Genomic DNA, 25,946 nt, shown 5'->3' with positions numbered 1-25,946 from the left:
GTATAAACAGAAAATATTCCCTATATTTCTCTTCACTGCCTTCTACCTTTTCAGATAATTATCGAATCAAAAATGTTTACCTTTTTTTAACCTTGTTAAAAAAGTACCTCTTTGGAGATTTTTATTTTGGGAAGTGAATACTGTTGTATTTGCTTAAAATAGTCATCGACTTTAGATCATCATCCTAGATATTAGATCCTAATTCATGTTTGACTTGGGATATGCTCATCAAACAAACAAACAAGTTCAAGCATCTTGGAAATTTTCTCACCCAATTGCCAATGTGGGAGGACTGAAAGAAAAGGCCAGTCTTGAGGTGCTGGAAATTTTTATGAAGATTCCATACTTTAGTACCTACTAAGGTACTATTAGCAGTTTAATTTTCAACACAAGTATTGGGACAGATAATTATGTCAAGAATTTTCTATGCATTGTAATTCTTTGCCTCAGTCTTGTTGGTCTATGTCCTGATGGCTACGGTGTGCTTATGTTATAGTCTTGGTGTCGTTTAACTTGTGAGAGATGATTTTCTACTTGCTGACTGCCCTAATCAGTCCATGCCTATCCAAATGTCAGTAGATTCTGTTCCTAAGAATTCCCTCCAACAACTTACCCACCACTAAAGACAGGCTCACCAGCCTGCTGTAGTTCTCTTGCTTGTCCTTACTGCCCTTCTTCAATAATGATGCAACATTAGCCACCCTCCAGTTTCCCAGAACTTCACCTGTGGCTAAATATCTCTGTAAAGGCCTCCGTAATTTCCTCCTTGGCTTCCCACGAGGTCTGAGGATGTACTTTGGTGATTTATCCACCATACTTCTCTTTAAAACTACCATCACCTACTCGCTGGTAATTTGTTGGTGATCAAAGACATCACACCTAGGCCTCAATTCTTTAGCTTCCTTGATCTTCTCTATTTTCTAAAAAGTAGATAAGTATTTATTTACTATCTCCCCATTTCTTGTGGTTCTTCACAACAATGGCTGTGTAGATCATTAAGGGGATACATTCTTTCCCCAGTGACCCTTTAACTCTTAATATACCTGTAGTATACTGGGAGTTTTGTCGACACAAGGAACTGCAGATGCTGGTTTACAAAAGAAGAGCCACAAACTGCTGCAGTAACTCAACGGGTCAGGCAGCATCTCTGGAGAAAATTCTGCAGAGATGCTGCCTGACCCATTAATTTATTCCAACAATATGTATCTCTTTGGAGTTTTATTCATCTTGCTTGCCAGCTCCAAGGGTATCGGCCTGAAACGTTGCCTATTTCCTTCGCTCCATAGATGCATAGATGCTGCTGCAACAAGAGTTTCTCCAGTACTTTTGTCTATCTCCACTCCATGTCCACTCTTTGCCTTCCTAATTGCTTTCCTAAATGTACTCCAACATGTCTTGTCAAGCAGGTTTCTCTAACATTGTCAGCCTTGCCCTTCACCCTTAACAGGTAAATGCTGTCCCTGTACTCTTGCTGTTTCACTTTTTAAAGCCTCACACTTGCCAATGGCCTCCTTACCAACAAAAAGACTCACCTAATGCGGGCAAAATCAGCTTTGTGCCAATTTAGGGCCTTTCTCTCTCTTGCATGGTCTCTGTCTCCCTTGTGCGCTCTCTCTCTCTCTCTCTCTCTCTCTCTCTCTCTCTCTCTCTCTCTCTCTCTCTCTCCCTCTCTCTCTCTCTCTCTCTCTCTCTCTCTCTCGCTCTCTCGCTCTCTCTCTCTCTCTCTTCAAAAGACATGTTTTTCTGAATGTATTGCAACATAAAATTGTAACTGATCAGTGATTCATTACCTGTAATTTTTTTTAATTTCCTCACTTTTTTTTTTTAACAGAATGGAAACCCTCATAACCCATATTGCCAAGGAATTGAAGGGGTCATGGAAGCTTACTACCAGAGCCTAAAGTCTGTGCAACTATACGGACCAACCAACTTTGCTCCAGTAATTAATCACGTAGCAAGGTACTTCAGGCATTTATACATAAAGGATAACATGTCAACATTACTGGGAGTAAATTGCAAGGTGTGTTCACAAGTGTATTTAATCATGGTTGACTAAATTTCACAATATGTATTGTTAATCTTCCTTCTCCCTTGTTCTTTCATGGGGTGTTTGCGGAATGATGAAATTCATCTTTAATATGTAGGAATGCCACAGGTATTGTAATTTTGATGATGATAGTTTCAGATCGCTCTGAGATATCTTCTTCCTTTTGTAATTGTGGCTCTAGAGCTATTAACAAATACTCCAAGTAGCGATCCAACAAGTTTATTAGCATATAATAAAGTTACACTACAAGTTGTCACCACTGTGACTACATCCCGACTAACCGCTAGTGTCTGGAATCGTTAGTAATATATGGTGACTGTATGGTAAAACCCGGACTGGGTTATCTATCCAAATGGTGTGTATTCAAGATTCAAGAGAATTCATTGTCATGTGCCCCAGATAGGACAATGAAATTCTTGCTTTGCTTCAGCACAACAGAATATTGCAGGTATAAATAATACAGAACAGATCAGTGTGTCCATATACCATTGAATATATATATATATATACACACATAAATAAGCATATAAAGTGCAGTAGGCTAATTAAAGTTCAGATTTTGTTTGAGTTGAGTTTAATAGTCTGATGGCTGTGGGGAAGTGGCTATTCCTGAACCTGGTTGTTGCAGATTTCAGGCTCCTGTACCTTTTACCTGAAGGCAGCGGAGAGATGAGTGTGTGACCAGGATGGTGTGGGTCCTTGATGATGCTACCAGCCTTTTTGAGGCTGTGTGTTAGTATTTGCTCGAGCAGATCTACAGTGGCCACCCCTCAGCTGTCATAGATGTATCCCTCACCCACGTCTTCTGTGTCCCATCATTCTCTCACTCTCCTTCCTCCCCAGAAGGGACAAGGATAGAGTTCCCCGATTCCTCACCTTTCACCCCATCAGCCTCCACATCCCAGTTCCCATGTATCTCTAAACTAAACTAAGCTAAAAAGGCCGATTTTTAACTGTGAAACTAAAAATGTATAAGTACTCAGATATGTTTGTGATGCAATTTACTCCCAGATCATAAAAGTTGTTTGATTAATAAGTAATTGTGTTCCTCTCTTTCCATCTTCTTTTGTTCTCATGTAATAACAAACGTAATAGCAAACGTAACCCCACTTTTTAAGAAGGGAGGGAGAGAGAAAACAGGGAATTACAGACCAGTTAGTCTAACATCGGTAGTGGGGAAACTGCTAGAGTCAGTTATTAAAGATGGGATAGCAGCACATTTGGAAAGTGGTGAAATCATTGGACAAAGTCAGCATGGATTTACAAAAGGTAAATCATGTCTGACGAATCTTATAGAATTTTTCGAGGATGTAACTAGTAGCGTGGATAGGGGAGAACCAGTGGATGTGGTGTATCTGGACTTCCAGAAGGCTTTCGACAAGGTCCCACATAAGAGATTAGTTTACAAACTTAAAGCACACGGCATTGGGGGTTCAGTATTGATGTGGATAGAGAACTGGCTGGCAAACAGGAAGCAAAGAGTAGGAGTAAACGGGTCCTTTTCACAATGGCAGGCAGTGACTAGTGGGGTACCGCAAGGCTCAGTGCTGGGACCCCAGCTATTTACAATATATATTAATGATCTGGATGAGGGAATTGAAGGCAATATCTCCAAGTTTGCGGATGACACTAAGCTGGGGGGCAGTGTTAGCTGTGAGGAGGATGCTAGGAGACTGCAAGGTGACTTGGATAGGCTGGGTGAGTGGGCAAATGTTTGGCAGATGCAGTATAATGTGGATAAATGTGAGGTTATCCATTTTGGTGGCAAAAACAGGAAAGCAGACTATTATCTAAATGGTGGCCGACTAGGAAAAGGGGAGATGCAGCGAGACCTGGGTGTCATGGTACACCAGTCATTGAAAGTGGGCATGCAGGTGCAGCAGGCAGTGAAGAAAGCGAATGGTATGTTAGCTTTCATAGCAAAAGGATTTGAGTATAGGAGCAGGGAGGTTCTACTGCAGTTGTACAGGGTCTTGGTGAGACCACACCTGGAGTATTGCGTACAGTTTTGGTCTCCAAATCTGAGGAAGGACATTATTGCCATAGAGGGAGTGCAGAGAAGGTTCACCAGACTGATTCCTGGGATGTCAGGACTGTCTTATGAAGAAAGACTGGATAGACTTGGTTTATACTCTCTAGAATTTAGGAGATTGAGAGGGGATCTTATAGAAACTTACAAAATTCTTAAGGGGTTGGACAGGCTAGATGCAGGAAGATTGCTCCCGATGTTGGGGAAGTCCAGGACAAGGGGTCATAGCTTAAGGATAAGGGGGAAATCCTTTAAAACCGAGATGAGAAGAACTTTTTTCACACAGAGAGTGGTGAATCTCTGGAACTCCCTGCCACAGAGGGTAGTCGAGGCCAGTTCATTGGCTATATTTAAGAGGGAGTTAGATGTGGCCCTTGTGGCTAAAGGGATCAGAGGGTATGGAGAGAAGGCAGGTACGGGATACTGAGTTGGATGATCAGCCATGATCATATTGAATGGCGGTGCAGGCTCGAAGGGCCGAATGGCCTACTCCTGCACCTAATTTCTATGTTTCTATGTTTCTAACAAAGAATTGCAGATGCAGGTTTACCACAGAAAGACACAAAATGCTGGAGTATTTCAGTGGTTCAGGCAGCATCTCTGGAGAAGATGGCTAGGTGATGTTTTGGGTGGCGACTCTTCCTCAGGCTGATGCAGAGGGAGAATAAGAAGCTGGAAGAGAAGAGGGGCAGGACAGAGTATGGCCAGTAATAGGTGAACACGGGTGGGGGGGATTACTTCGATATGTAAATTGTTTTACAAAGGCCTATTCTAGGCTTGATCTCACTGATATTCAGCAAAGCGATTGCAGAGTCTACATTTGGTTTTGCTGATATTTCATCCAGGGATCGCAGCTGCCCTTCCGAGTGATACAGAAGTTTACGTACATTTCCTATAACCTCGTCTACTGCATCTGGCGTTCCCAATGTAGCCACCTGTACATCAGCGAGACCAAGCGTAGACTCAGCCACTGTTTTGCTGAAAACTTGTGCTTGGTTTGCCAAGGCCTGCTGGATATCCCAGTTGCAAACCATATTAAATCCTCTTCCCATTCCCATCCTGACCTTTCTGTCCTGAGCCGCCTCCATTGCCAGTGAGGCCACATGCAAACTGGTGGAGCAGCACCTCATATTCTGCATTGGAAGCTTACAACCCAATGGTATGAACATTGAACTCTCCAATTTTAAGTAATTAATCCACAAACGCCTCCCCCCCCCCTCCCCCACACCCCCCTGCCTCCCCTTTCTCCCCCAAGAACTCCCTTTCTTTCCCCCATTCCCCCCTTCCCCACTCCCTTCCCCTGAACCCTGGCAGACTTTGCACCGGTTTCTCACCTCCCTCTCCACCTGCATCTCTTCCACCATCTACATTATTTTTCTTTGCCAGAGTTTCGCAATTTCCAACTCTTTTTTATCCTTTTAGACTTGCACTTGTCTTTCATCTCTGGCCTTGGTCCAATAATCTGCCATGCAAAAAAACCTTCACCTGTGTCCATCTATTATCAGCCATGCTCTGTCCTGCCTCTCCCCTCTTCCCGCTTCTTTCCTAACCCCCCGGTAATCATTCTGAGGAAGGGTCTCGACCCAAAACGTCATCTATCCATGTTCTCCAGAGATGCTGCCTGAAACACTGCGTTACTCCAGCATGTTGTGTCTACCTTTTGTCCTCAGTTATATTATGGATGTTTACTTTCAAGTTATGATTCATTTCCTAAAAATGACTTATTTCATGTTATTAATTATGTATGATAAGTGTATAAATTCATGAGGTGGAAAAAATGGGGTGAGTGCACAGAGTATTTTACCCAGTGTGGGGAAATCAACAATAGACCAAATGAGAGGGACACGATTTAATACAATTTTGAGGGGCAACATTTTTACTCCAAGCAGGGTGGGTATTTGGAACGAGCTGCCAGAGGAGGATTTATAGGCAAATACTATAACAGTATATAAAAGACACTTGGACAAGTACATGGATATTAAAGGTTTAGAAAGATATGGGCCAAATTTGGGCAAATGGGACTGGCTTAAATGGAGCATCTTGGTCGGCATGGACGAGTTTGGCTGAAGTTGTGTTGCTACTTAGAAGGAGCTATGGACTTGGACCCCAAGATCCCTCTGTACATCCTGTTGTTAAGCATCTTGCCATTGACTATATACTATCTTGTTACATTTGATCTCCCAAAGTGCAACATCTAAAGGGGGTGTCCCACTTGGGCGACCTAATTGGAGAGTTTAAAATAGTTTAGGAGAGCGAAAAAATGACATGTTAAAGACCTCCTTTGACTATGTAGAAGACCTTCTTTTACCTCCTTCGACTATGTTGAAGACTAGCTTCGACTAATTTCGGGAAAATTGTACACCAAATGGTGGAAAGTGAAGACGACCTATGACCTCCTTCGATCTCCTTCAACCTCCCTTCGACTATGATGAAGACTATCTAAGACTACCTTTGACTACTCTCGATTACCTACGACTAACATGCCGACCTACTCCGACTATACCTATGAGTAAAAAAAGTATCGATTTTTTTCCATGACGACCTTTTTTTACTCGCGGGCATTTTTCAACTTGTTGTAAAATACGCCGCGACCTAGCTGAGACCTCGAGTACGCGGGGACCACTCTCGAGCATGAAGGAGACTTACAAAGACCTCCTACGACCCCATGTCGACCATGCTGTGGGTATGAATTAAGGGGAAACTCACCAGAACTCGCGGATTAGGTCGCCCAAGTGGGACAGCCCCTTAACATTTCACAAGGGTGGTGGAGAGGTGGTAGAAGCAGATCCAATTGCAACATTTCAAAGGCATTTGTATAGTTGGGAATAGTGGGATAAGAACCATATGCAGGAGGATGGGATTAGTTTAGATTGACATCATATTCAGAGTTTACATGGGAGGTGGGGTGCTAAAGGGCTAGTTTAATTTCTGGACTCATCTATGAATTTCAACAGCATTCTTTAATTATTTACTGACATTGATGCGGCATAGCAATTTACGATGGATTTAGCTTTTAACTCTATTTAGATTTTCGGGATTTAATGGGAGGGAAATATTATCATTTCATATCTCTTAAAGCTGTGCAAAACATGTCTGCAGTTTCCATATTTTTGCAGTCTGGTATACACACACAAGAAAAAAACAGGCAACAATAACTACTGCAGCTTGAATTGAACGCCTTCTGAAGTGAAAGGCAAAGAATATGAAATATCACAAATGTGTTAATGCTACCAACTAAAATCTCACATTCTCAGTATTTGAAAGTGCAAGTAATATATCTATTGTTATCTTTTAATATATAATTTCTTGGTTTCAAATTATTAATACGACATATAGAATATCATTAGAAACATAGTCCACGATTGCATTCATTTAATTTAAAATGGCATTTTCTTTGCACCAAATAAAATCTTTATTGATAGTTATTTTTTTCTGGTTGTCCATCTAATCAGAATCAGAATCAGAATCGCACTTTATTCACCAAGTATGTTTTGCAACATACGAGGAATTTCATTGGCCAGGTCAGTCGTACAATTAAAAGCATCAGATCACTCAAAAACACATATTAACATGAACATCCACCACAGTGACTGCTACACATTCCTCACTGTGATGGAAGGCGAAATAAAGTTCAAGTCCCTTCCCTTAGTTCTTCCTCGGTCGTGGGCCTCGAGCCCCCCTTGACGAGACGATCGTGACTCCCGTAGCCGGCGGCGTTCGGGCCCTTTGCGTCGAGGCGTTCAGCTCCCGCATCGAGAGGATGTCAGCTCCCCCGCGCTGGATGATCCAACCTCGCGTCGGGGCTGGTCGAACCTTCTGCGACGTTGGAGCTCCCGACTCAGCCTCTCCTAACTGCGAGCTTGATGGTAAGTCCGCAGGCCACGGTGGGAGCGATCCCAGGCCAGGGATCAGCTCTGATGTTAAGTCCGCGCCCCACGGTGGGGCTCACGACAGTCCGAGGAGGCTTCCAGCTCCATCGATGGTAGGCCGCAGAGCGCCCGGAGAATGTGATCCAAAAATTAATCACATCTCCTGCAAGGTAAGAATCTGAAAAAAAAAGTTTCCCCCGATCCCCTCCCCCCTACCCCACATAAAACAAACCGGAGAACATTAAAACAAACTTTTAACACACTAAAATATAACAAAAGAATGTAAAAACTAACAGACTGCCGGCAGGGCAGCCATCGCCCCGGCGCCCCTGGTGGAAATCTTGCGTTTATCACAATTCTGGGGTTTGGTTGTCTATCCAAAGCTGCAGGGATATATTAAAAGCAAAAAAAAAAATAGCTGTTGGAGAAACTCAGTGGATCAAGCAACATCTGTAGAGGTTAATGGACAATCATTGTCTTGGATTTCAATCCCTCTTTTGGACTGAGAGAATGGAGAGGAGCTGGCTGGTATAAAGATGTGAGGGGAAGGGCTGGGACAAGAGCTGGCAAGTGATAGGTGGATCCAGGTGAGGAATTGTAGAATTGGTCCTTGTCTTCGGCTATGGCACGAAGAGTTGGTGCATATGTAGATGATGTTGATGAATCCCACCAGGTGTTCAGAATATGATGCATGGGTCTCCAGTGACTGCAATGGTCTGTTGGAAACAGCAAAGCCTACACCATGTTCCCTGTAGCCATTAGCGCTCTTGCCATGCCATTTAGAAATTACAGTTGATCTCGAGGATGGATCTTATGTTGGGAAGTCTGGTTCCTTGGATAGTAATTGGAGGAGGTACATGCGTTTCCCTGCCTTACCTGGAAGGGCTTTGTAGATTGCTGGATGGTGGTGATGAAGGAGGTATAGTTTACATACAGCGTAGAAACAGACCATTCGGTCCACCTCATCATGCTGACCAGCGAACCCCACACACTAATACGTTCCTATACACACTATGGACAATTTACAATTATACCAAGCCAATACCCGACAAGCCTGTGCGTCTTTGGAGTGTGGGAGGAAACTGGAGATCCACGCAGATCACAGGGAGAATGTACAAACTTCATACAGACAACCAGTCGTAGTCAGAATCGAACCCAGGTCTCTGGTGCTGTAAGGCAGCAACTCTACCACTGAGCCACTTGGTGTTACACCTTCGACATTGCAAGGAGAATGTGCCTGGGGAAGGAGGGATGAGCAAACCTGGGAATCACGAAGAGAGTAATCGGTGCAGAGATCTGAGGGGACAATATGACTGTTGGTGGGATTACATTGTAGCTGGTGGAAACAACGAAGATTGATGTGTTGGCTCCGGAGCCTGGTGGGATGAAAGCTAAGAACGTGGGGAGCTCTGTCCCTTTTCTGCCTGGGGGAGACAGGGTGAAAGCAGAAGTGCAGGAAATAAAGGAGGCGCAGTAGTGGTCCATATAACCTGTTCACTGTGCATTTTCCTCTGCTGATGCCGCTCAGCCTACTGAGTTATGTTAGCAGCTTTGAATTTGATCCAGATTCCAACATCTGCATTCTCTTGTCTCCAGAATAATTTAGAGGTTTTTCTTTGTCATATTTGCAGTGGGCCTGTTGTACTTAGTTGCATAATTTGGAACCTATTTTATTCCAGATTGATACAAATACATCGATAGATGCTCCTGAACACATCATCAGTGATGTAACCTGGGGTCATTGGTTGTTTTGGGTCTTTCAACATCAGACACCCTCACCCAGGCGACCCAGCCGTGGTTGATCAGACCACGACTTGTGTTCAGGTGGCATTCGCTCCTCCCTATGGACCTCCTCTCCTGATCCAGAGCCATCTCGAGGCCTTCTCCGCTGCCTCTGTGGTGTTCTTGATGGCCCTTCTCCTTGCCACTCCGTTGATGCCCAGTGCACTCAAGGCTTTGTAGAGCGATTGCCCTGCAAAACCTCTGCAGCCAACCTCGATGGGCATACACCTTGCCTTCCAGCCCTGCTTGCGGCAGTCTATGACCAGTTCTTCATATTTGGCCATCTTCCTCTCGTGGGCCTCCTCCAGACGGTCCTCCCACGGCACAGTCAGTTCCAACAAGACTGTTTTTGGTCACCTCTGAGACCAGGAGGATATCTGACCTCAGGGTGGTCGTGGCAATGTGCTGTGGAAACTTCACCTGTTTCACCAGGTCTACGGAAAGCTGCCAGTCCTGCGCAGTCGCCAGGATTCCCGATGGATTCCTGGCTGCTGTGGTTAAAGGTGTTCTGGCCGGCTTCTTCTCCACTTCTCCAAACCTTTGCACAGATAGGCTGATGATGATTGTCGTCATCGTCCGCAGCCTTCGGTCCACGTCTCCCTTCACAGTTGCTTCTAGAACCTTGTCGACGTCCTCGTCGAACTGATGCCAGACTGCCGTCTTGCAGGCCTGAGGCCATTTGACTCGAACCTTCTCCGGAGAACTGTTCCGAGGGACTAGTTGCGCCACTTGGAGGCTTCGAGCTCTATGGGGTGATTCCGGGCCCGGCTCCTCCTGCGTCTCACCAGGTAAAATACCTGTGCGTTGTGACACTCCCTGTTCCTCCAAACACTTCATCCGGGTCTGATGAATCTTCAGGCCTCGGCTGTTCTTGCAAACCTTACCACATCTGCATTTGATACTCATAGTCAGTTGTCCATTGCCATTAGTCGTTAACCTTTGATCCGTCCAACTGAGGTGCTCATACTCCCCCCCTCTCGGGGACCCCTGGGGGTATTTTTCCATGTGTTTTTCTGTAGCGTGATTTGGGTCTCCTCCTCTCAGAGGATGCGGTTTGGGCTGCCAACCCGCCCCGCCCCAGTTGCCGTCTTTCCGAGCTGTCCACAGTCTCTCCAGTCGTCACCACCCTATTCTTGGTTGTCAACCAGTCTATTCCTGGTCGCCACTGGTTTCACCAGCACAGTGATTGATACAAATACATCGATAGATGCTCCTGAACACATCATCAGTGATGTAACCTGGTTTCATTGGGTGTTTCAGATTTTACATACGTGTTATGAGCAATTTACAGTAATGAAAAAAAAGTCTAAGATTTCTCAGCAATCTAAAACAACAATTGTAAGCTGAAATGTCTTTGAGATTCCAATGTATTATTCCTGTTCCTTCGCAGGTATGCTGCCTCTGTTAAGGATGGTTCACAATATTTTATCCTCCTTATTATCACCGATGGAGTCATCTCAGATATGGCACAGACAAAAGAATCCATCGTCAATGTAAGTTTTCTGACATATTCGATTATTTGTTAAATCTTTTGGAGAAATACAGTATGCAAATTTATTATGTGTTCAACGCCTGAAAGGTCTGATTCAATTTGAAAAGCAGTCTTTTCACTGCAGAAGATGCATGGCAGGATATTTTAAACATGTTATGTGACTTAAAGAAAACCCCACTTATTTTGCAGCTGTCCCAGAATGCAGATTAGAGTGTAAGATAATGTTAATTTGGTGTAAAGATAATGTTAACATGAACATTCATTATAAACGCACCTCATCAAAATCTTATGTCATTAAGACTATCCATTTCATTAATTATTTAAATCATTAGAACTTGCACATATCATTTCTGACGCCACATTTTTACAATTTTTACAGTATGGTTTATCTTGCTTTCAAAAAGATATTGCAGTTTCTTTTTCCAAAGTACGAAAGTGGCAAGGGTGATGCTTGGGTAGATCAACTATGCCCATTATGTGAAGAATGAGAGTTCACGGATCTGTGAGGTGAAATTAGAGCAACAAATCAAAAGCACTAAAAAAGGTAGATGACGAAAATCTGAAAAAATGCTGAAAATGACGCACAGTTCTATCTGTATTCAGGGAGAGGGAAACAGTAGTTGAGAGAGGATATAAGGTTTTAGAGTGAGATCTGTTCGGGGTTCTTTGAAACATGTGTGAGAATAATAGTTTTGGGACAAACGCGAAGAGTTCTGGAAAACACATGATAATGATTATGTTAGATGTGGAAAAATCTGATGTTTTTGCTTCCACATGAGAATAGACAAGGTAATGCTTGTAAGCTTCACTGATGAGCTAAAAGTAATAGGAGCTAAGAAGGTTTTATAATGCAAACCAAGGAGTATCAATGACTCAGTGCAGAGAAAGGACTGGGCAAGGGAAGGAAGAATGAGCAAGCAACAACATTTGCCTTAACAGGACAGGTAAAGCCTATACATTCCTCAAATGGACACTACAAGATCAGAAAAGAAGCTCTGATAATTAACATATGAAGAACAACCCTATTGATCCACATGAGAAGGAGGTGACATTTTTGTTTGAGATAGAGCATGGAAACGGGCCCTTCGGCCCATCGAATCCACGTTGACCATTGATCACCCGTTCACACTAGTTCTGTGTTATCCCACTTTCTCAGCCACTCCCTACACATTAGGGGCAATTTTACAGAGGCCAATTGACCTACAAACCTGCAAATCTTTGGGATGTACGAGGAAACTGGAGCACCCGGAGGAAACCCACATCGTCATGGAGAGAACGTGCAAATAGCACACAGATTGGACCCGAGGTCCGGATCGAACCTGTGTCTCTGGTGCTGTGAGGCAGCAGCTACCAGCTGCGTCATTGTGCCCCCCAAATCATTGGAGGGTAGTGTTAGCAAAGATCTTATAGCAGAGCAAGATAGACCACTCCTCCGAAATCCAATGGACTGACGTGTAGTACGTGACGGAACGTCACGGCCGCCATTTCTTTAAGCGTAAGGGAGGGAGAGAGAGAGATCGAGAGAAGAGAGGGAGAGAGAGATTCGAGAGAAGAGAGGGAGAGAGAGATCGAGAGAAGAGAGGGAGAGAGGGATCGAGAGAAGAGAGGGGAGAGAGGGATCGAGAGAAGGGAGAGGGATCGAGAGGGGAGAGGGATCGAGAGGGGAGAGGGATCGAGAGGGGAGAGGGAGAAGGGGGAAGAGGGAGAAGGGGGAAGAGGGAGAAGGGGGGAGAGGGAGGGTGGAACGATAGCATGTTATAACGTTCAGCCGTCCCATTCCGACCAAAGATTATAGAGCAGAGCTCTTCTAGTATCTTTGATTGCAACCGCCGCCGCCGCCGCCGCCGCCGAACGCCACGGCCCACCATTGCACCCAAAGATGATAGAGCAGAGTTGTATAATCTTTGATTGCACCCTTCTTCACGGCGGGCTTGTGATCTTTGCTTGTGATGTCTCGACAATTCGAGGGCTATAACGGGTAACAGCCGCCGCGTTCTCGGACTTGAATCTGAGCTCGAAAAATCTCGTGGTCACTGGGCCTAATGTGTCCCGCGGGCCATATTTTGGAGACCAATCCCTTACAAGAACAAAACCAAAAACGTACAGAAGTGTTAAAATTGTCTTTATTATAGTGGTAAGTAAAGATCTATTAAAAATAAGTCTACTAACTTTCTAATGTACCGACAAACCTAGTTTCACAATGGCCGTTGATGGGAGAACAGAAAATAACATTTTCACGACAGAATATCGACAAAAAATAATAATAATATTTTCTCACCTTTCTTTTTTATCGGGGAACCTAAAGAATGACAGGTCTGGTCGTTTAGATTTACGATTAGAACAATTGATAGCGGAGCAGTGAGATGAAGATTTAGATGAGGACGCCATGACAGCCCAATAAAATGCTCAATAAAATGGCGTCGACAATCACACACGTCATACTACGCGTTTTTCGAGGAGTGGTCTATCTTGCTCCTCTATAATCTTTGGTGTTAGTGTATGGGGTGATTGCTGGTTGGTGTGAACTCGGTTGGCTGCAGCACCTGTTTCCGCTCTGTATCTCTAACGTCTAAAGTCAGGAACTCGTGCAACTGTATGAAACTTTTGTGTGGCCGCATTTGTAGTAGTGTCTGCTGTTCTGATTGCCCCATTACAGAAATAATGTGGAGGCTTTAGAAAAGGTGCAATCGAGATTCACTAGAATGCAGCCTGGATAGTGTGTTCAAATTTTTTTTTTTAATGAGGGGGTGAGGGCCTAGAGAATGGAATGCGCGGAGGCGGCGGAGAGTGTCTGAGGTGTCTTGAACATAGGTAGGAAGGGATTTGACCAAGGGGGATAGGATGGAGTCAAGGTATGTGGAGATGAGTTCGGTGGGGCACGAACAGGCAGAGACAATGTGTCTACCGGGACAGTCAGGTTCGTGGATTTTGGGGAGAAGGTAAAAACGGGCCATGTGGGGCTGGGGAACGATGAGGTTGGATTGTCTGAGGGTCAGTCTGAAGAAGGGTTTCGGCCCAAAACGTTACCTATTTCCTTCGCTCCATAGATGCTGCTGCACCCGCTGAGTTTCTACAGCATTTTTGTGTACCCTGGATCAGACAGTATTGGCCATAAGGAGAGGTGTGACATTTTTTCTCTGGACCGTTGGAGGCTGAGGGGAGATGTGACAGGAGCATATAAAATTAGGAGAAGCATAGATTGGGTAAATTATAGGATTTCTTTCTCACGGTGAAAATGTCAAATACCAGAATACATAGCTTTAAATTGAGAGGGGAAAATTTTAAAGGAGATTTTCGATACATGTTTGATTTTACACAGAATGCTGGGTGCCTGGAATGCACTGCCAAGGGTGATGGGGGAAGCAATAAGTGGCATTTAAGCAGCATTTAGACAGGTACATGAACATGCAGTGAATGAAGGGATATGGATCAGATATCAATGATATGGATCATATAACATCCCTGTGATATCATATGAATCATATGATATCATCATATGAGGATCGCTCATGTGTTCCTCATGGATCAAGAGGGATATGGATCATATGATCATATATGGCTGCCTCGCCAACAGTCTGTCCCTTCTCTGTTGTTTTATAGTGTGTCTTAAATGTATGTTCTAGTGTTCTTTAGCTGGTTTTATATGGGTGAGGAGGGTTGGGGGAAACTTTTTAAAAAATCTCTTGCCTCGACGGAGACGCAATTTTTTTCCCATATCGTATCGCCGTCCGCCCTGTGGCCTAACATCATGGAGTTGGCGGCCTTTGCTGGAGACCGACTTCGGGAGCTCGAACCGTGGAGCCTGCGGGACTTAACATTGTAACATCACGGTCCCTGGTTAGAGACTGACTTCAGGAGCTCCAAACTACGGGAGCATCGACCGCCCCGATGTGGGAGCTTCGACTGCCCCGATGCGGAGGTTTCAATCGCCGACTGCAGTAGCTTTGATCACCTCGACTGCGGATGGTTCGACTGCCACGACCATGGGAGAAAAATGAGGGAAGAAGATTAGACTTTATTTCCTTCCATTACAGTGAGGAATGTGGGGAATTCTCTGTGATGGATGCTTTTGTTAACTTTTATGTAGTTGTGTGTCTTGTTGCTTTTTTTTAGTACGGCTATATGGTAATACGAATATCACTGTACCTTAATTGGTACAATAAAAGACCTTTGAAACCTGTGACCATATAAGGATCATATTAGATGCCTCATATTAATGATCATATGAGGTATCATTAAACAGATATAATTTAATAATGTCTGTTATTATCATTAAACAGATGGAGTTAGTTTAATTTGGCATTGTGGATGGCAAAAGCATTGTAGGCCAAAGGCCCTGCCACTCTGCTTTAATCTTCTATCTGCTTGGAACAGCAAGGTGGCAAGATTTGCCAGAAGGATTTAAATCTATCAAAAGTATTGAGTGGATTGACTGATAAAAACCCAGATTCCATCAGCAGAGCAGTTTAGAATGAGAGGATAAAGTTGATTAATGTTAGTGAGGACAAACATTTACAAGGTGATTGATTGGGATATGGAAGGGTGGGAGAATACAACCTTCACGTGGTCCGCCCTGTTTCGACGAATAAGAAATAAGTAAGTAAGTAAGTTTATTGGCCAAGTATTCACATACAAGGAATTTTATTGCAGTCAACCTGGCGTGTACAATCAAATAAGATCAAATAGAACAAGTTGTCCTACAACTTTAGACTGTGCACGTTATACGCAAGGAGAAGGATATGGAATACATTGCCTGCGTTACAGCGGATACAGATTTGGTTGTGGCATTGAACATGTAGGTGGATAAATATCTGAAAGAATTAACAGAACTATGGATGAGGCAAGGGAAATAAGGTTTCATGTTGAGTGGCCTCCTGCGCTGTAACCATTCTGTGATTTTACATTTCATAATATATCTATTCCATTGTGGTTACGGCTGTGCCTAGGGATTGGTGGTAAAGATGGGAATTTTCAAGACTTCTTAGTCCTGACATTCCTTTAATGTACAGTGCCCTCCATAATGTTTGGGACAAAAACCGATCATTTATTTATTTGCCTCTGTACTCCATAATTTGAGATTTGAAATAGAAAAAAAATCACATATGGTTAAAGTGCACATTGTCAGATTTTATTAAAGGCCATTTTTATACATTTTGGTGTCACCATGTAGAAATTACAGCTGTGTTTACACATAGTCCCCCATTTCAGGACACCATAATGTTTGGGACACATGGCTTCACAGGTGTTTGTAATTGCTCAGGTGTGTTCAAATACCTCCTAAATACAGGTACAAGAGAGCTCTCAGCACCTAGTCTTTCCTCCAGTCTTTCCATCACCTTTGGAAACCTTTATCGCTGTTTATCAACACGAGGACAAAAGTTGTGCCAATGAAAGTCAAATAAGCCATTATGAGACTGAGAAACAAGAATAAAACTGTTAGAGACATCAGTCAAACCTTATGCCCCTGTCCCAATTTGGAAACCTGAACGGAAACCTCTGGAGACTTTGCGCCCCACCCAAGGTTTCCGTGCGGTTGCAGGTGGTTGCCGGAGGTTGCAGGTAGCAGACAGCGAAGGTAAGACCACTTGTGTAACGGATTGGCTTGTGTATTGGAAATTATTAAAGGATTGGGCACGGCATACTAAAGAGGTTTTGTCACAATTAAAGGATTGGGCACGGCAGGCTACAAAGTCACTCATTGTGTATTGGAAAGACTGGGTGTCTTGAAAAGATGTGTATTGAAAGATGTGTCTTGAGGAGACAGTGTTTTGAAAAGACTTGTGAATTTCCTACCAGAGAGAGTAGCCAGGATTGGGCTTTACAGATGGCAAAGGTTTGTTACAAATAAGGGATTGGGCTTAACAGGCTGAAAACGTTTGTTACAATTGTGTACTAAGTTGTGTACTAAGAAGTGATTTGGTGATTGGACAAATAATTTGGATAAGAGTGATGGAAAGGCAGCTGTACAACACGTGTTATTTTTATCATAAGAACAACAAGGATTATAGAATATTGAATTATAAATTGACCAAACGTTTGAGTAATGTGTCTTGACCAGTAGGAGGCATATGGAATGAAAAGAGAGAGGGAGAGAGAGAGAGAGCGCTCTGTAGAAGAAGGGGGGGGGGGGGGGGGGTGGCCAATCACAACAATTAATGAATTACATACGCACAACAATTAAGCACAATTGAATGCCTTTATTGTCATTCAGACCTTAAGCACAACCTTGTCAGTCTTGCATTCACAGGGGTTGAAAATGCAGAAGCCACTGCCAGTTGAACACAGACACAGTCCATACTACTGGGATCGGATGTTGGAGGAGACTGTACCAGGTGCTACTATGACACCAACCGCCGTGATGATTGAAGATTACTCCTGTTGGAGACATCTGATACTGTAAATGGAGGAGAACCAAGAAAGGACAATGGGGCTATTGACCCTACTTTTTATCCTGAGGTTGGCCCATGATGGGCTGGACTTGGGGAACCACCCCTGCACCAAAACGTCCTGAATAAGGTTGACAACTGTCCTTACGTTTATAACAATGACAAAGATGGATCCATTACCACAGGTTCTTGAAGCAACCAGAAAAAGATGGCAGCTTTAGACCGAGCTGAAACAGATGAGAAATGTGCTCACCAATGCCCAGTCTGAAAATGACCATCTCGTTTCCATCACACAGCAGCTGAAGGAGAGCAATCAGGTTGTTGAGTTGAAAAGCCTTGATTTTGGAGTGCAACTCAGTCACAGAACTGGATGGAGGTAATTCCCAGCCGGGATCAAAGTGAGGAGCTGAGTTGGGATGGATCAGACAACCAGTTGGCATTGATGGAGAAGTAAGAAGAATGCTGGTTTCACATGCTGATGGACAACTTGGGAGGAAGAACAACTTGATTTGTGAAAAGCAACTACATTAGTGATGAATGTGGACAGACTTTCAAACAGCAGAAACACCTGTCAGTTCAACAAATGAGCCATACTGGAGCAAAACCTTTGCAGTGTGAAGTTTGTGGTTTCCAGTGCAGGCAGAGAGCATCCTTGAAATACCATATGACCAAGCACAAGGCAGAAGCCGAACTTGAATTTGCTTGTGGCCAATGTGAGTAGCAGTTCGAGAAAGCTCACAATTTGAATGGTCATATGTCCATGGTTCATCCCTTGACCCAGAATACAGATAAAAACAAACCTATTGAAATTGAATCGTCAGCTAAGTATAGAAACATTAATTAAGCAGGAACCCAGTTAATAGTTATTCAACGGCTAAATGATGAGTAAAGAATCTTGCACCCTTTTTCAATGTCAGCAAGACACAAAGGATTAGCATGAATAAATGCAATCAAGCCCGGCTCACCTCAAATATGTAGAGCAATGGAAAGGTTAGTGTGGAGAATATAGTTCTGAGTATTATAACACACCAGTTAGAGAGACAAAGTCCAATGTCTGCAATAGGATAGAGGTGAATCAGGCAGAATCCTCGCAATTGGAAGGACTGTTCAGAACTCTGATAACAGAGGGCCAGTTACATCCTGGACATGCATTCAAGTCGCAGCATTGTTTTGAATGAGGGACAGTGCCCATCCAGTAGAAATAAGGACTCAATGGATGGTTCAATAACCCTTTCACCTTGGAATGGTACAGTGAGTGAAAATGGTGAGGGTGATAATGTTGCGAAGCATCAAACTGTCCCAGTGTTAGCAGACTTTCAGTCTTGTACATAGAGTGGAGCCACTTCGCAGTCAGTGGATGTGGACAACTGGGAATCCCCATTGAAGAAGGATATGTTCTTGTGCTCAGATCATGAATATACAGAGTGCTCTTGAGAAAAAGTTCAGGTACAAGATGCAATTCAACCATTAAATGTGAAAAAAAACAGTTAACTGCAATGAAGCAACTTTTCTATAAGAAACGATGTTGTGGATGGATTGGAGTCCAGTGATCTTTCTGAAAGGTATTTATCAAGTGAAGATGACAGAGAAATAAAAGTTAAGAATGGCTCATCAGATGAGTCTTTTCAACCATATTGGAAGAAGAAGATTAAGTTACCAGTTAAGAAGTGCAATATTAAGGCTGTGAAGATACAATCTGGACAAAAACGTGGCTGGAAACCAAAGTCAAACTTGGAAAGGGAAGATTTCCCCACCGTGTATCGATGTCAGTATAAGGGTTGCTGTGCTGTTTACAGAGGAGTTGACGGACTTATGAAACGCATAAAAGAGCAGCAGGAAGAGGTGCGTGAAAGACCTTGCCCCACCCAGGATGTAACAAGGTGTTTCTGATTGATCGCTACCTGCAGCGCCATGTAAAGCTGATCCATACAGAAGAAAGAACATCTTTGCAGATCAGGAGGAAGTGCAAAGTCTTTGGTCACAACTTCGGAAAGACAAACCACATTTGATCGATCAATCTTTATTTAAATCTTTTTATTTGAATTTCACAGCAATTTGCATACATACAATGATAACAGACAGTGACAGTCAAGGCATAATTGTGCAACAGTATGTAAGCGACCCTCAAAGCCCTTACCCTTGCCCACCTTCAACCCACCCGAATCAGGTCGGAACCAAACGGGGACAAACAACACTCACATACGTACACATCCACACAAATATGGTAAGATAAACGAAACAAAAAGTACCAAGAAAAAAAAAGGGGGTCACTAATAACAGTAAATAAGTAATTAATTAATTAAATAAATAAGTGTTGGGGGGGGGGGGTGGTAAGGGTAGAGCAGCTGCAGTAGAGCAGAACAATGGTGGAGAGCACTCAGTCCTCTTCCGAGTCCGGGGACAAGTTGAGAGAGTTAACAAGTTCCAAGAAAGGGTTCCATGTATCTAGGAATGTCTTGGTAGAGCCTTTGAGAGAGAACCTAAATTTTTCAAGCTTTAAATTGTAAAGCACCTCCTTAATCCAGCGGGCGTGTGTCGGGGGACAGGTGAGCCTCCAGTTAAGCAAGATCAGTCTCCGGGCTAACAAGGTTGTAAAAGCTAGGACCCGTTTCACCGCAACAGAGAGGTTGGTGTTGGGAGGGGTACCAAAAATGGCTGACAGTGGGTTTGGAAGAATAGCCTGGCCATAGGCTCTGCTTATCAAGTCGAAAGCACTCCTCCAAAAGGCTGCTAGCATCTGTTGCAGGTGTCCCTAACAGCGGGGTAAATTCTAGATAATCTTGCATTTGTGTAGTGGACTTTGTGAAGGACTTTGCATTGGATTAGGCCATGACGGGCACATATGGAGGAAGAATGGATCAAATCCAAGGCAGAGTCCCATTGCTGGTCTGTTAGTTTTGTATTCAGCTCACCCTCCCACGCAGCTTTTAATGAGGTATGAGGTTTCAATATAACCGACCCTAACAAGTTATACAAAACAGAGATGCATTTCTTCCGGTTGGGATCTAGAGCTAAGATGGTATTGGTCAGGGTTTCAGGGGGGCGATTTGGGAAATGGGGGAATGTCTTCTTCACAAAATCCCTAATCTGGAAAAAACGAAAAAGGTGGGAGTTTGGGAGGCTGTAGTTGGACGGGAGCTCCGCAAAGGACGAAAAGATGTCATCCTTGTATAGGTTTTTGATACTACTGATACCGTTGCTATGCCAGGTTTTGAATGCGTGGTCTGTACTTGAAGGTTTAAAGATGTGATTTTTAAGCAGTGGGGTCAAGATGGAAGGGCCTTGTAAACCGAAGTTTTTCCTGAGTTGACTCAATATCTTGAGCGAGAGGGACGCAATTGGGCCTGCACCCACAGATGTTATAGGAAGGGGGAGTTGGGAGCATAGGACAGACCGCAACGGGAGACGTGAACTCGCCTTTTCCATGTGTACCCAGGTCGGTAGGTAGTCGCAATCATCATTCATCCAATACAGGAGTTTTTGCAAGTTAGCTGCCCAATAGTATCGCCTAAAGTCAGGAAGTGCCAAACCGTCGTCACTCTTAGGAGACTGCAGTTTCGCCTTTCGGATTCTAGCCGGTTTGCTACCCCATAAAAATTTAGATATTGTCCTTTCTAATTTATCAAAAAAAAGATTTAGTGATAAGTATAGGGACGTGCTGGAAAAGATACAGGAATTTGGGTAGGACGACCATCTGGACCAGATTTATCCGGCCCACGAGGGATAGCGGTAAAACTGACCAGCGGTCAAAATCTCTTTCGGCTTTCTCAACCAGAGGCAGAAAGTTTGTGCGGAACATATCAGATAAGGGTGTTGTGATAAAGATGCCGAGGTAGCGAAACCCGTCCTCTGCCCATTTGAATGAGGTTAAAGAGCGAGGGAGCTGCTTAGCCAATGAGTTAATCGGTAATAGCTCACTCTTTTGGTAGTTAAGTTTGTAACCAGAATACACACCAAATCGTTCTAAAATATTCGTAATCACAGGGAGAGAGCTGACTGGGTTCGAGATGTACAGGAGCAGGTCATCCGCATACAATGAGACTTTATGAGTTGTGTCGAACCGTGTAATACCTTTAAAGCCCTTCTCTGAGCGTTACCAGACCGCCAAGGGTTCTATCGCGACAGCAAACAGGAGTGGTGATAACGGGCAACCCTGTCTGGTACCTCTCTGAAGGGGGAAGTGGGGCGACAGTGTGCCATTTGTTTGTACTGAGGCCACCGGGGACGAGTATAATAGTCTGTCCCAAAGAATAAAACTGTTACCGAGGCCAAACCTGTCCATCGCCTCATATAGGTACCTCCACTCGACCCTGTCGAAAGCTTTTTCGGCGTCGAGGGAGACCACTATCTCCGGGATCTCACTACTCACTGAATGGATGATGTTAAGGAGATGCCTAGTATTGTGGGAAGACTGTCGGCCTGGTATGAAACCTGTTTGATCTAACGAGATAATAAAGGGCATCACTCGTTGAAAACGGAGCGCAAGGGCTTTAGAGAGGATTTTGAGGTCCACATTCAGGAGTGAAATTGGTCTATAGCTACTACAAAGCAGGGGATCTTTCTCCTTTTTAAGAATTAGGGGGATAGTAGCCCACGACAAGGTGGGCGGTAGGCGACGATGTAAAAACACCTCATTGTACATATCTCTCAGGACTGGTGTGAGGAGAGCAGAGAAAGCTTTGTAATATTCTACAGTGAAGCCGTCAGGGCCGGGTGACTTTCCACTTTGCAGCGATGTGATGGCTGCTTGGACCTCAGCAGCAGTTATGGGACCACCCAAGTCTCTCGTGGCTTCATCGTCAATTCGGGGAAACGTCATACTACTGAGCATGTCACCTGCAGTGGGAGGACAATCGGAAGCGTATAGTTCAGCGTAGAATTTAGCAAATGCCTCATTAATTCTAAGAGGATCAGTATGAATCTCCCCTAAGCTGGATCTAATGGCTGGAATTAGCCGTGAAGTCGCCTCGGTTCTGGCCTGATGGGCCAAAAGCTTCCCAGCTTTATCCCCAGATTCAAAAAAGTGTTGCCTAGATTTAAGCAGTCGTAGCTTGGCTTTATTAGTAGACGTGAGGTCAAAGTCTGTTTGTAACCTAAGACGTTTTCTATAAAGGTTAGGGTCTGGGTCAGATGCGTATTTGTCATCAATGTCCTTTATTTTTTGTAACAGGTCTGCCGTTTGGGACGTCTCGGTTCTTTTCAGGTTGGAGACAAAAGAGATAAGTTGGCCCCTAATATAGGCTTTTGAAGCTTCCCAGAGTATACCTCTTTCTATGTCCGGCGAGCATTCAGCTCAAAATATAAAGTGATTTGGGAGTGCAAGAATTGCATGTAGTGAGCCTCTGCTAATAATGAGGAGTTGAACCTCCACTGTTTAAAGGAGTTAGTTCGTTTACGAAAGTGGAGATCGAGGGAGGTCGCAGCGTGATCTGATATTACGATGCTATGATACTCGCTGGATTTGATTTTGGAGAGCAGTCTGTTATCTAAGAGAAAGATGTCTATACGGGTATAGGTACGGTGCACGTGAGAAAAAAATGAAAATAATTTAGTCGTGGGGAATGTAAATCTCCATGGGTCTGTGAGCCCAAGTTGTTTGGCAAAAGCATGCAAAGTCTTACCTGATTTAGTTAAAGTAGAGGATTTGTTCGAAGATCTGTCCAGTATAGGGTCTTGGACCAGATTAAAATCTTCACCCACAATGACGTGGTGATTTTCAATATTTGGGAGAGATGTAAAAAATTTGGTTTCAAATGAGCTGTCATCCCAGTTGGGACCGTAAATGCTGGCCAATATGACAGGTGTGTCTTGCAGTTTGCCAGACACCATGACAAAGCGGCCAGCAGGATCCTCCACAGTTTTCTGTGGTTCGAACATAACGTTCTTACGAATCAGGATGGCAGTACCCCTAGCCCTATCATTAAATTTCGAGTGAAATAAGTGGCTAATCCAGCCTCTCTTAAGCCGTGTTACCTCTCTGTTGCGAAGGTGGGTCTCTTGAATAAACAATATATCGCCTTTGAGCTGTTGCAAGTGGGCCAAGATCCTGTCAGTCTTGGTAGGACTTCCCACCCCCCTCACGTTCCACGAGACAAATCTAAGAGTGTCGTTTGTGTTGGCCATAGTTAGCTATATCCAAGCGAGTGGGCAGAGCGCTGTAGTACTGCAAGTCGAGACGGAAGAGCGCATTGAAGCCAGCTGCCGAGAGTGGGGATGTGGGGTGGGGGAAGGAGTAATAAAATTTAAAAAAAGATACATACACACGTACACACAACAAACAAGTGGGACACATATCACTTAACCATCTTTCAAACCTGAGTCCCCGGACCTGAGATCCCCCATGTCCCAACTGAACCAAGGTGCGTTGTCCTCGCATCCGCATGGAGATATCCGATCTTAACTCCCAATATTTCCACCTCCCAAAGCAACAAAATCGCTCAATGTCAGTAAAGTAACGTAAAATGAAATAAGTATAGTCATAATAATAATAATAACAATGATAATAATAATTTGAAAAATAGAAAGTAGAAATAAAGTAAAATAAACATAAATAAATAAATACAAAGTTGAAATAATAGCCATAGTAGTTGCACTGCCAATGACATTGCTAACACTAATGGTAATGATAGTAATGATAGAAACATAGAAACATAGAAATTAGGTGCAGGAGTAGGCCATTCGGCCCTTCGAGCCTGCACCGCCATTCAATATGATCATGGCTGATCATCCAACTCAGTATCCCGTACCTGCCTTCTCTCCATACCCTCTGATCCCCTTAGCCACAAGGGCCACAACTAACTCCCTCTTAAATATAGCCAATGAACTGGCCTCGACTACCCTCTGTGGCAGAGAGTTCCAGAGATTCACCACTCTCTGTGTGAAAAAAGTTCTTCTCATCTCGGTTTTAAAGGATTTCCCCCTTATCCTTAAGCTGTGACCCCTTGTCCTGGACTTCCCCAACATCGGGAGCAATCTTCCTGCATCTAGCCTGTCCAACCCCTTAAGAATTTTGTAAGTTTCTATAAGACAGTGCTGTCTTCTCTTATTAGCTTATTACACGGTCAATGATGTCACCCCAGTTTTCTTTGCACCAGGGAAAACAAGACAAGCCAATTCAATCTCTCCCTATAACTAAAGCCTTCCAATCCTGGCAACACCATGGTTAATCTCCTCTGCACTTACTCCAGTGCAACCGCCTGGACTAAAGTGACAATACCTGAATATCTAATTACAGCGCTTATAAAAAGTAGCAAGATAACACTCCAACTTTTATACTTTATCCCAAACAAGGCATGTTAATGCAGTGATTAACTTTAAAAAGTCAATGACAGAGATGCTGCAGAAACCTTTGAGTTCCTCCTGAAATAATAAAACTTTGTTCGCTGGTCTCCAAAGCATCAATACAAGCTAAAGATCAGCTGCATATGGAGAACAGTTAATGTGTTCACTCACAAAAGCAAAAATAAAACAAAGTGCTGTACAAAATAAACCCGGCACATCAGGAAGAACTGTGACTAGACAATGACACACTGCTTTAATGATTCAATTCAATAAGTTTCAGGTGAAAAGTTATCAACTAGAAACATTAACTGTGTTTCTCTAAAGCTGCTGCCTGATATGTTGCTTCATGATAGTAATAATAAGACAAAGCAAATTAACAAAATGGTGATACTGAATAAGCAAGCCAACGTATAAGTGGAGCAAGAATAGCTTCCTTTGGTATTACATAGTATTAGTATATCTTAAAGTCGACAAGGTATAAAGAAAGAGTTAGCGTTAGAGAAGTTAGCAAGTTGCAAACTGGGCTCTTGGATTAAAGCGCAGGGCAAAAGAACATCAATTAAGTATTGTTAAACAAAAACGCTGTAGGAGCAGATTGGTATAACACAGCCTTGGCTGTAATGAGCTCTTATCAGCCCCAGACAGTCCGCTAGGAAGACTAGTGTAAACAAACTAGCCGAATGCTGGCAGCGTTAGCAGCCTGCTGCTAAAAACAAGAAGGCAGAGACCAGATCACGAACCACAAAGTGGGTCCCTTAAGCCCAATTTTATAGCATGTGCAGGTGAAGAACCTTTCAAGTATGATTACACATAAACATTATAAGGAAAAGTTGGTATAAGATAGTCACGAATCGTGGTGAATTCTTACCAGCCTCATACATTTCAAGACAGGGGTCTAGTATAATCAGCAAGGCCGAGCGCTAGCAATGGCTAGTTGCTAAGAGCAGTCAAGCTAAAGTTAGTCCATAGTGTAACCGTAGATTAACCGGACCCCTGTGCCACTCGGATATAGACGTACCGAGCGAAGTCAGTCGTCTGTGGGTCCCGGTCTGCGTCGACG

The 25,946-nt window shown here is 43.7% G+C and overlaps 1 protein-coding gene across 5 annotated transcripts in view; it reads left to right on the top strand.

The window, feature by feature from the left end:
* Nucleotides 1-25,946, top strand: part of cpne8 (copine 8) — a 213,452-nt gene that overhangs the window by 174,277 nt on the left and 13,229 nt on the right. For all 5 annotated transcript variants that reach the window (XR_004415211.1, XM_033039602.1, XM_033039601.1 and 2 more), the window contains 2 exons: nt 1,832-1,959; nt 11,118-11,220. Coding sequence is in view for 4 of the 5 variants with exons in the window: in XM_033039602.1 (XP_032895493.1) it covers nt 1,832-1,959; nt 11,118-11,220 (231 nt within the window). In the remaining variant the exon portion in view is untranslated. The remainder of the gene's footprint in view (nt 1-1,831; nt 1,960-11,117; nt 11,221-25,946) is intronic.

The sequence above is a fragment of the Amblyraja radiata genome, chromosome 21, assembly GCF_010909765.2.
Source record: "Amblyraja radiata isolate CabotCenter1 chromosome 21, sAmbRad1.1.pri, whole genome shotgun sequence".
Taxonomy (NCBI): Eukaryota; Metazoa; Chordata; class Chondrichthyes; order Rajiformes; family Rajidae; genus Amblyraja; species Amblyraja radiata.
Note: the sequence above shows the minus strand (reverse complement) of the source record. Positions and strands in the feature narration are given on the sequence as shown.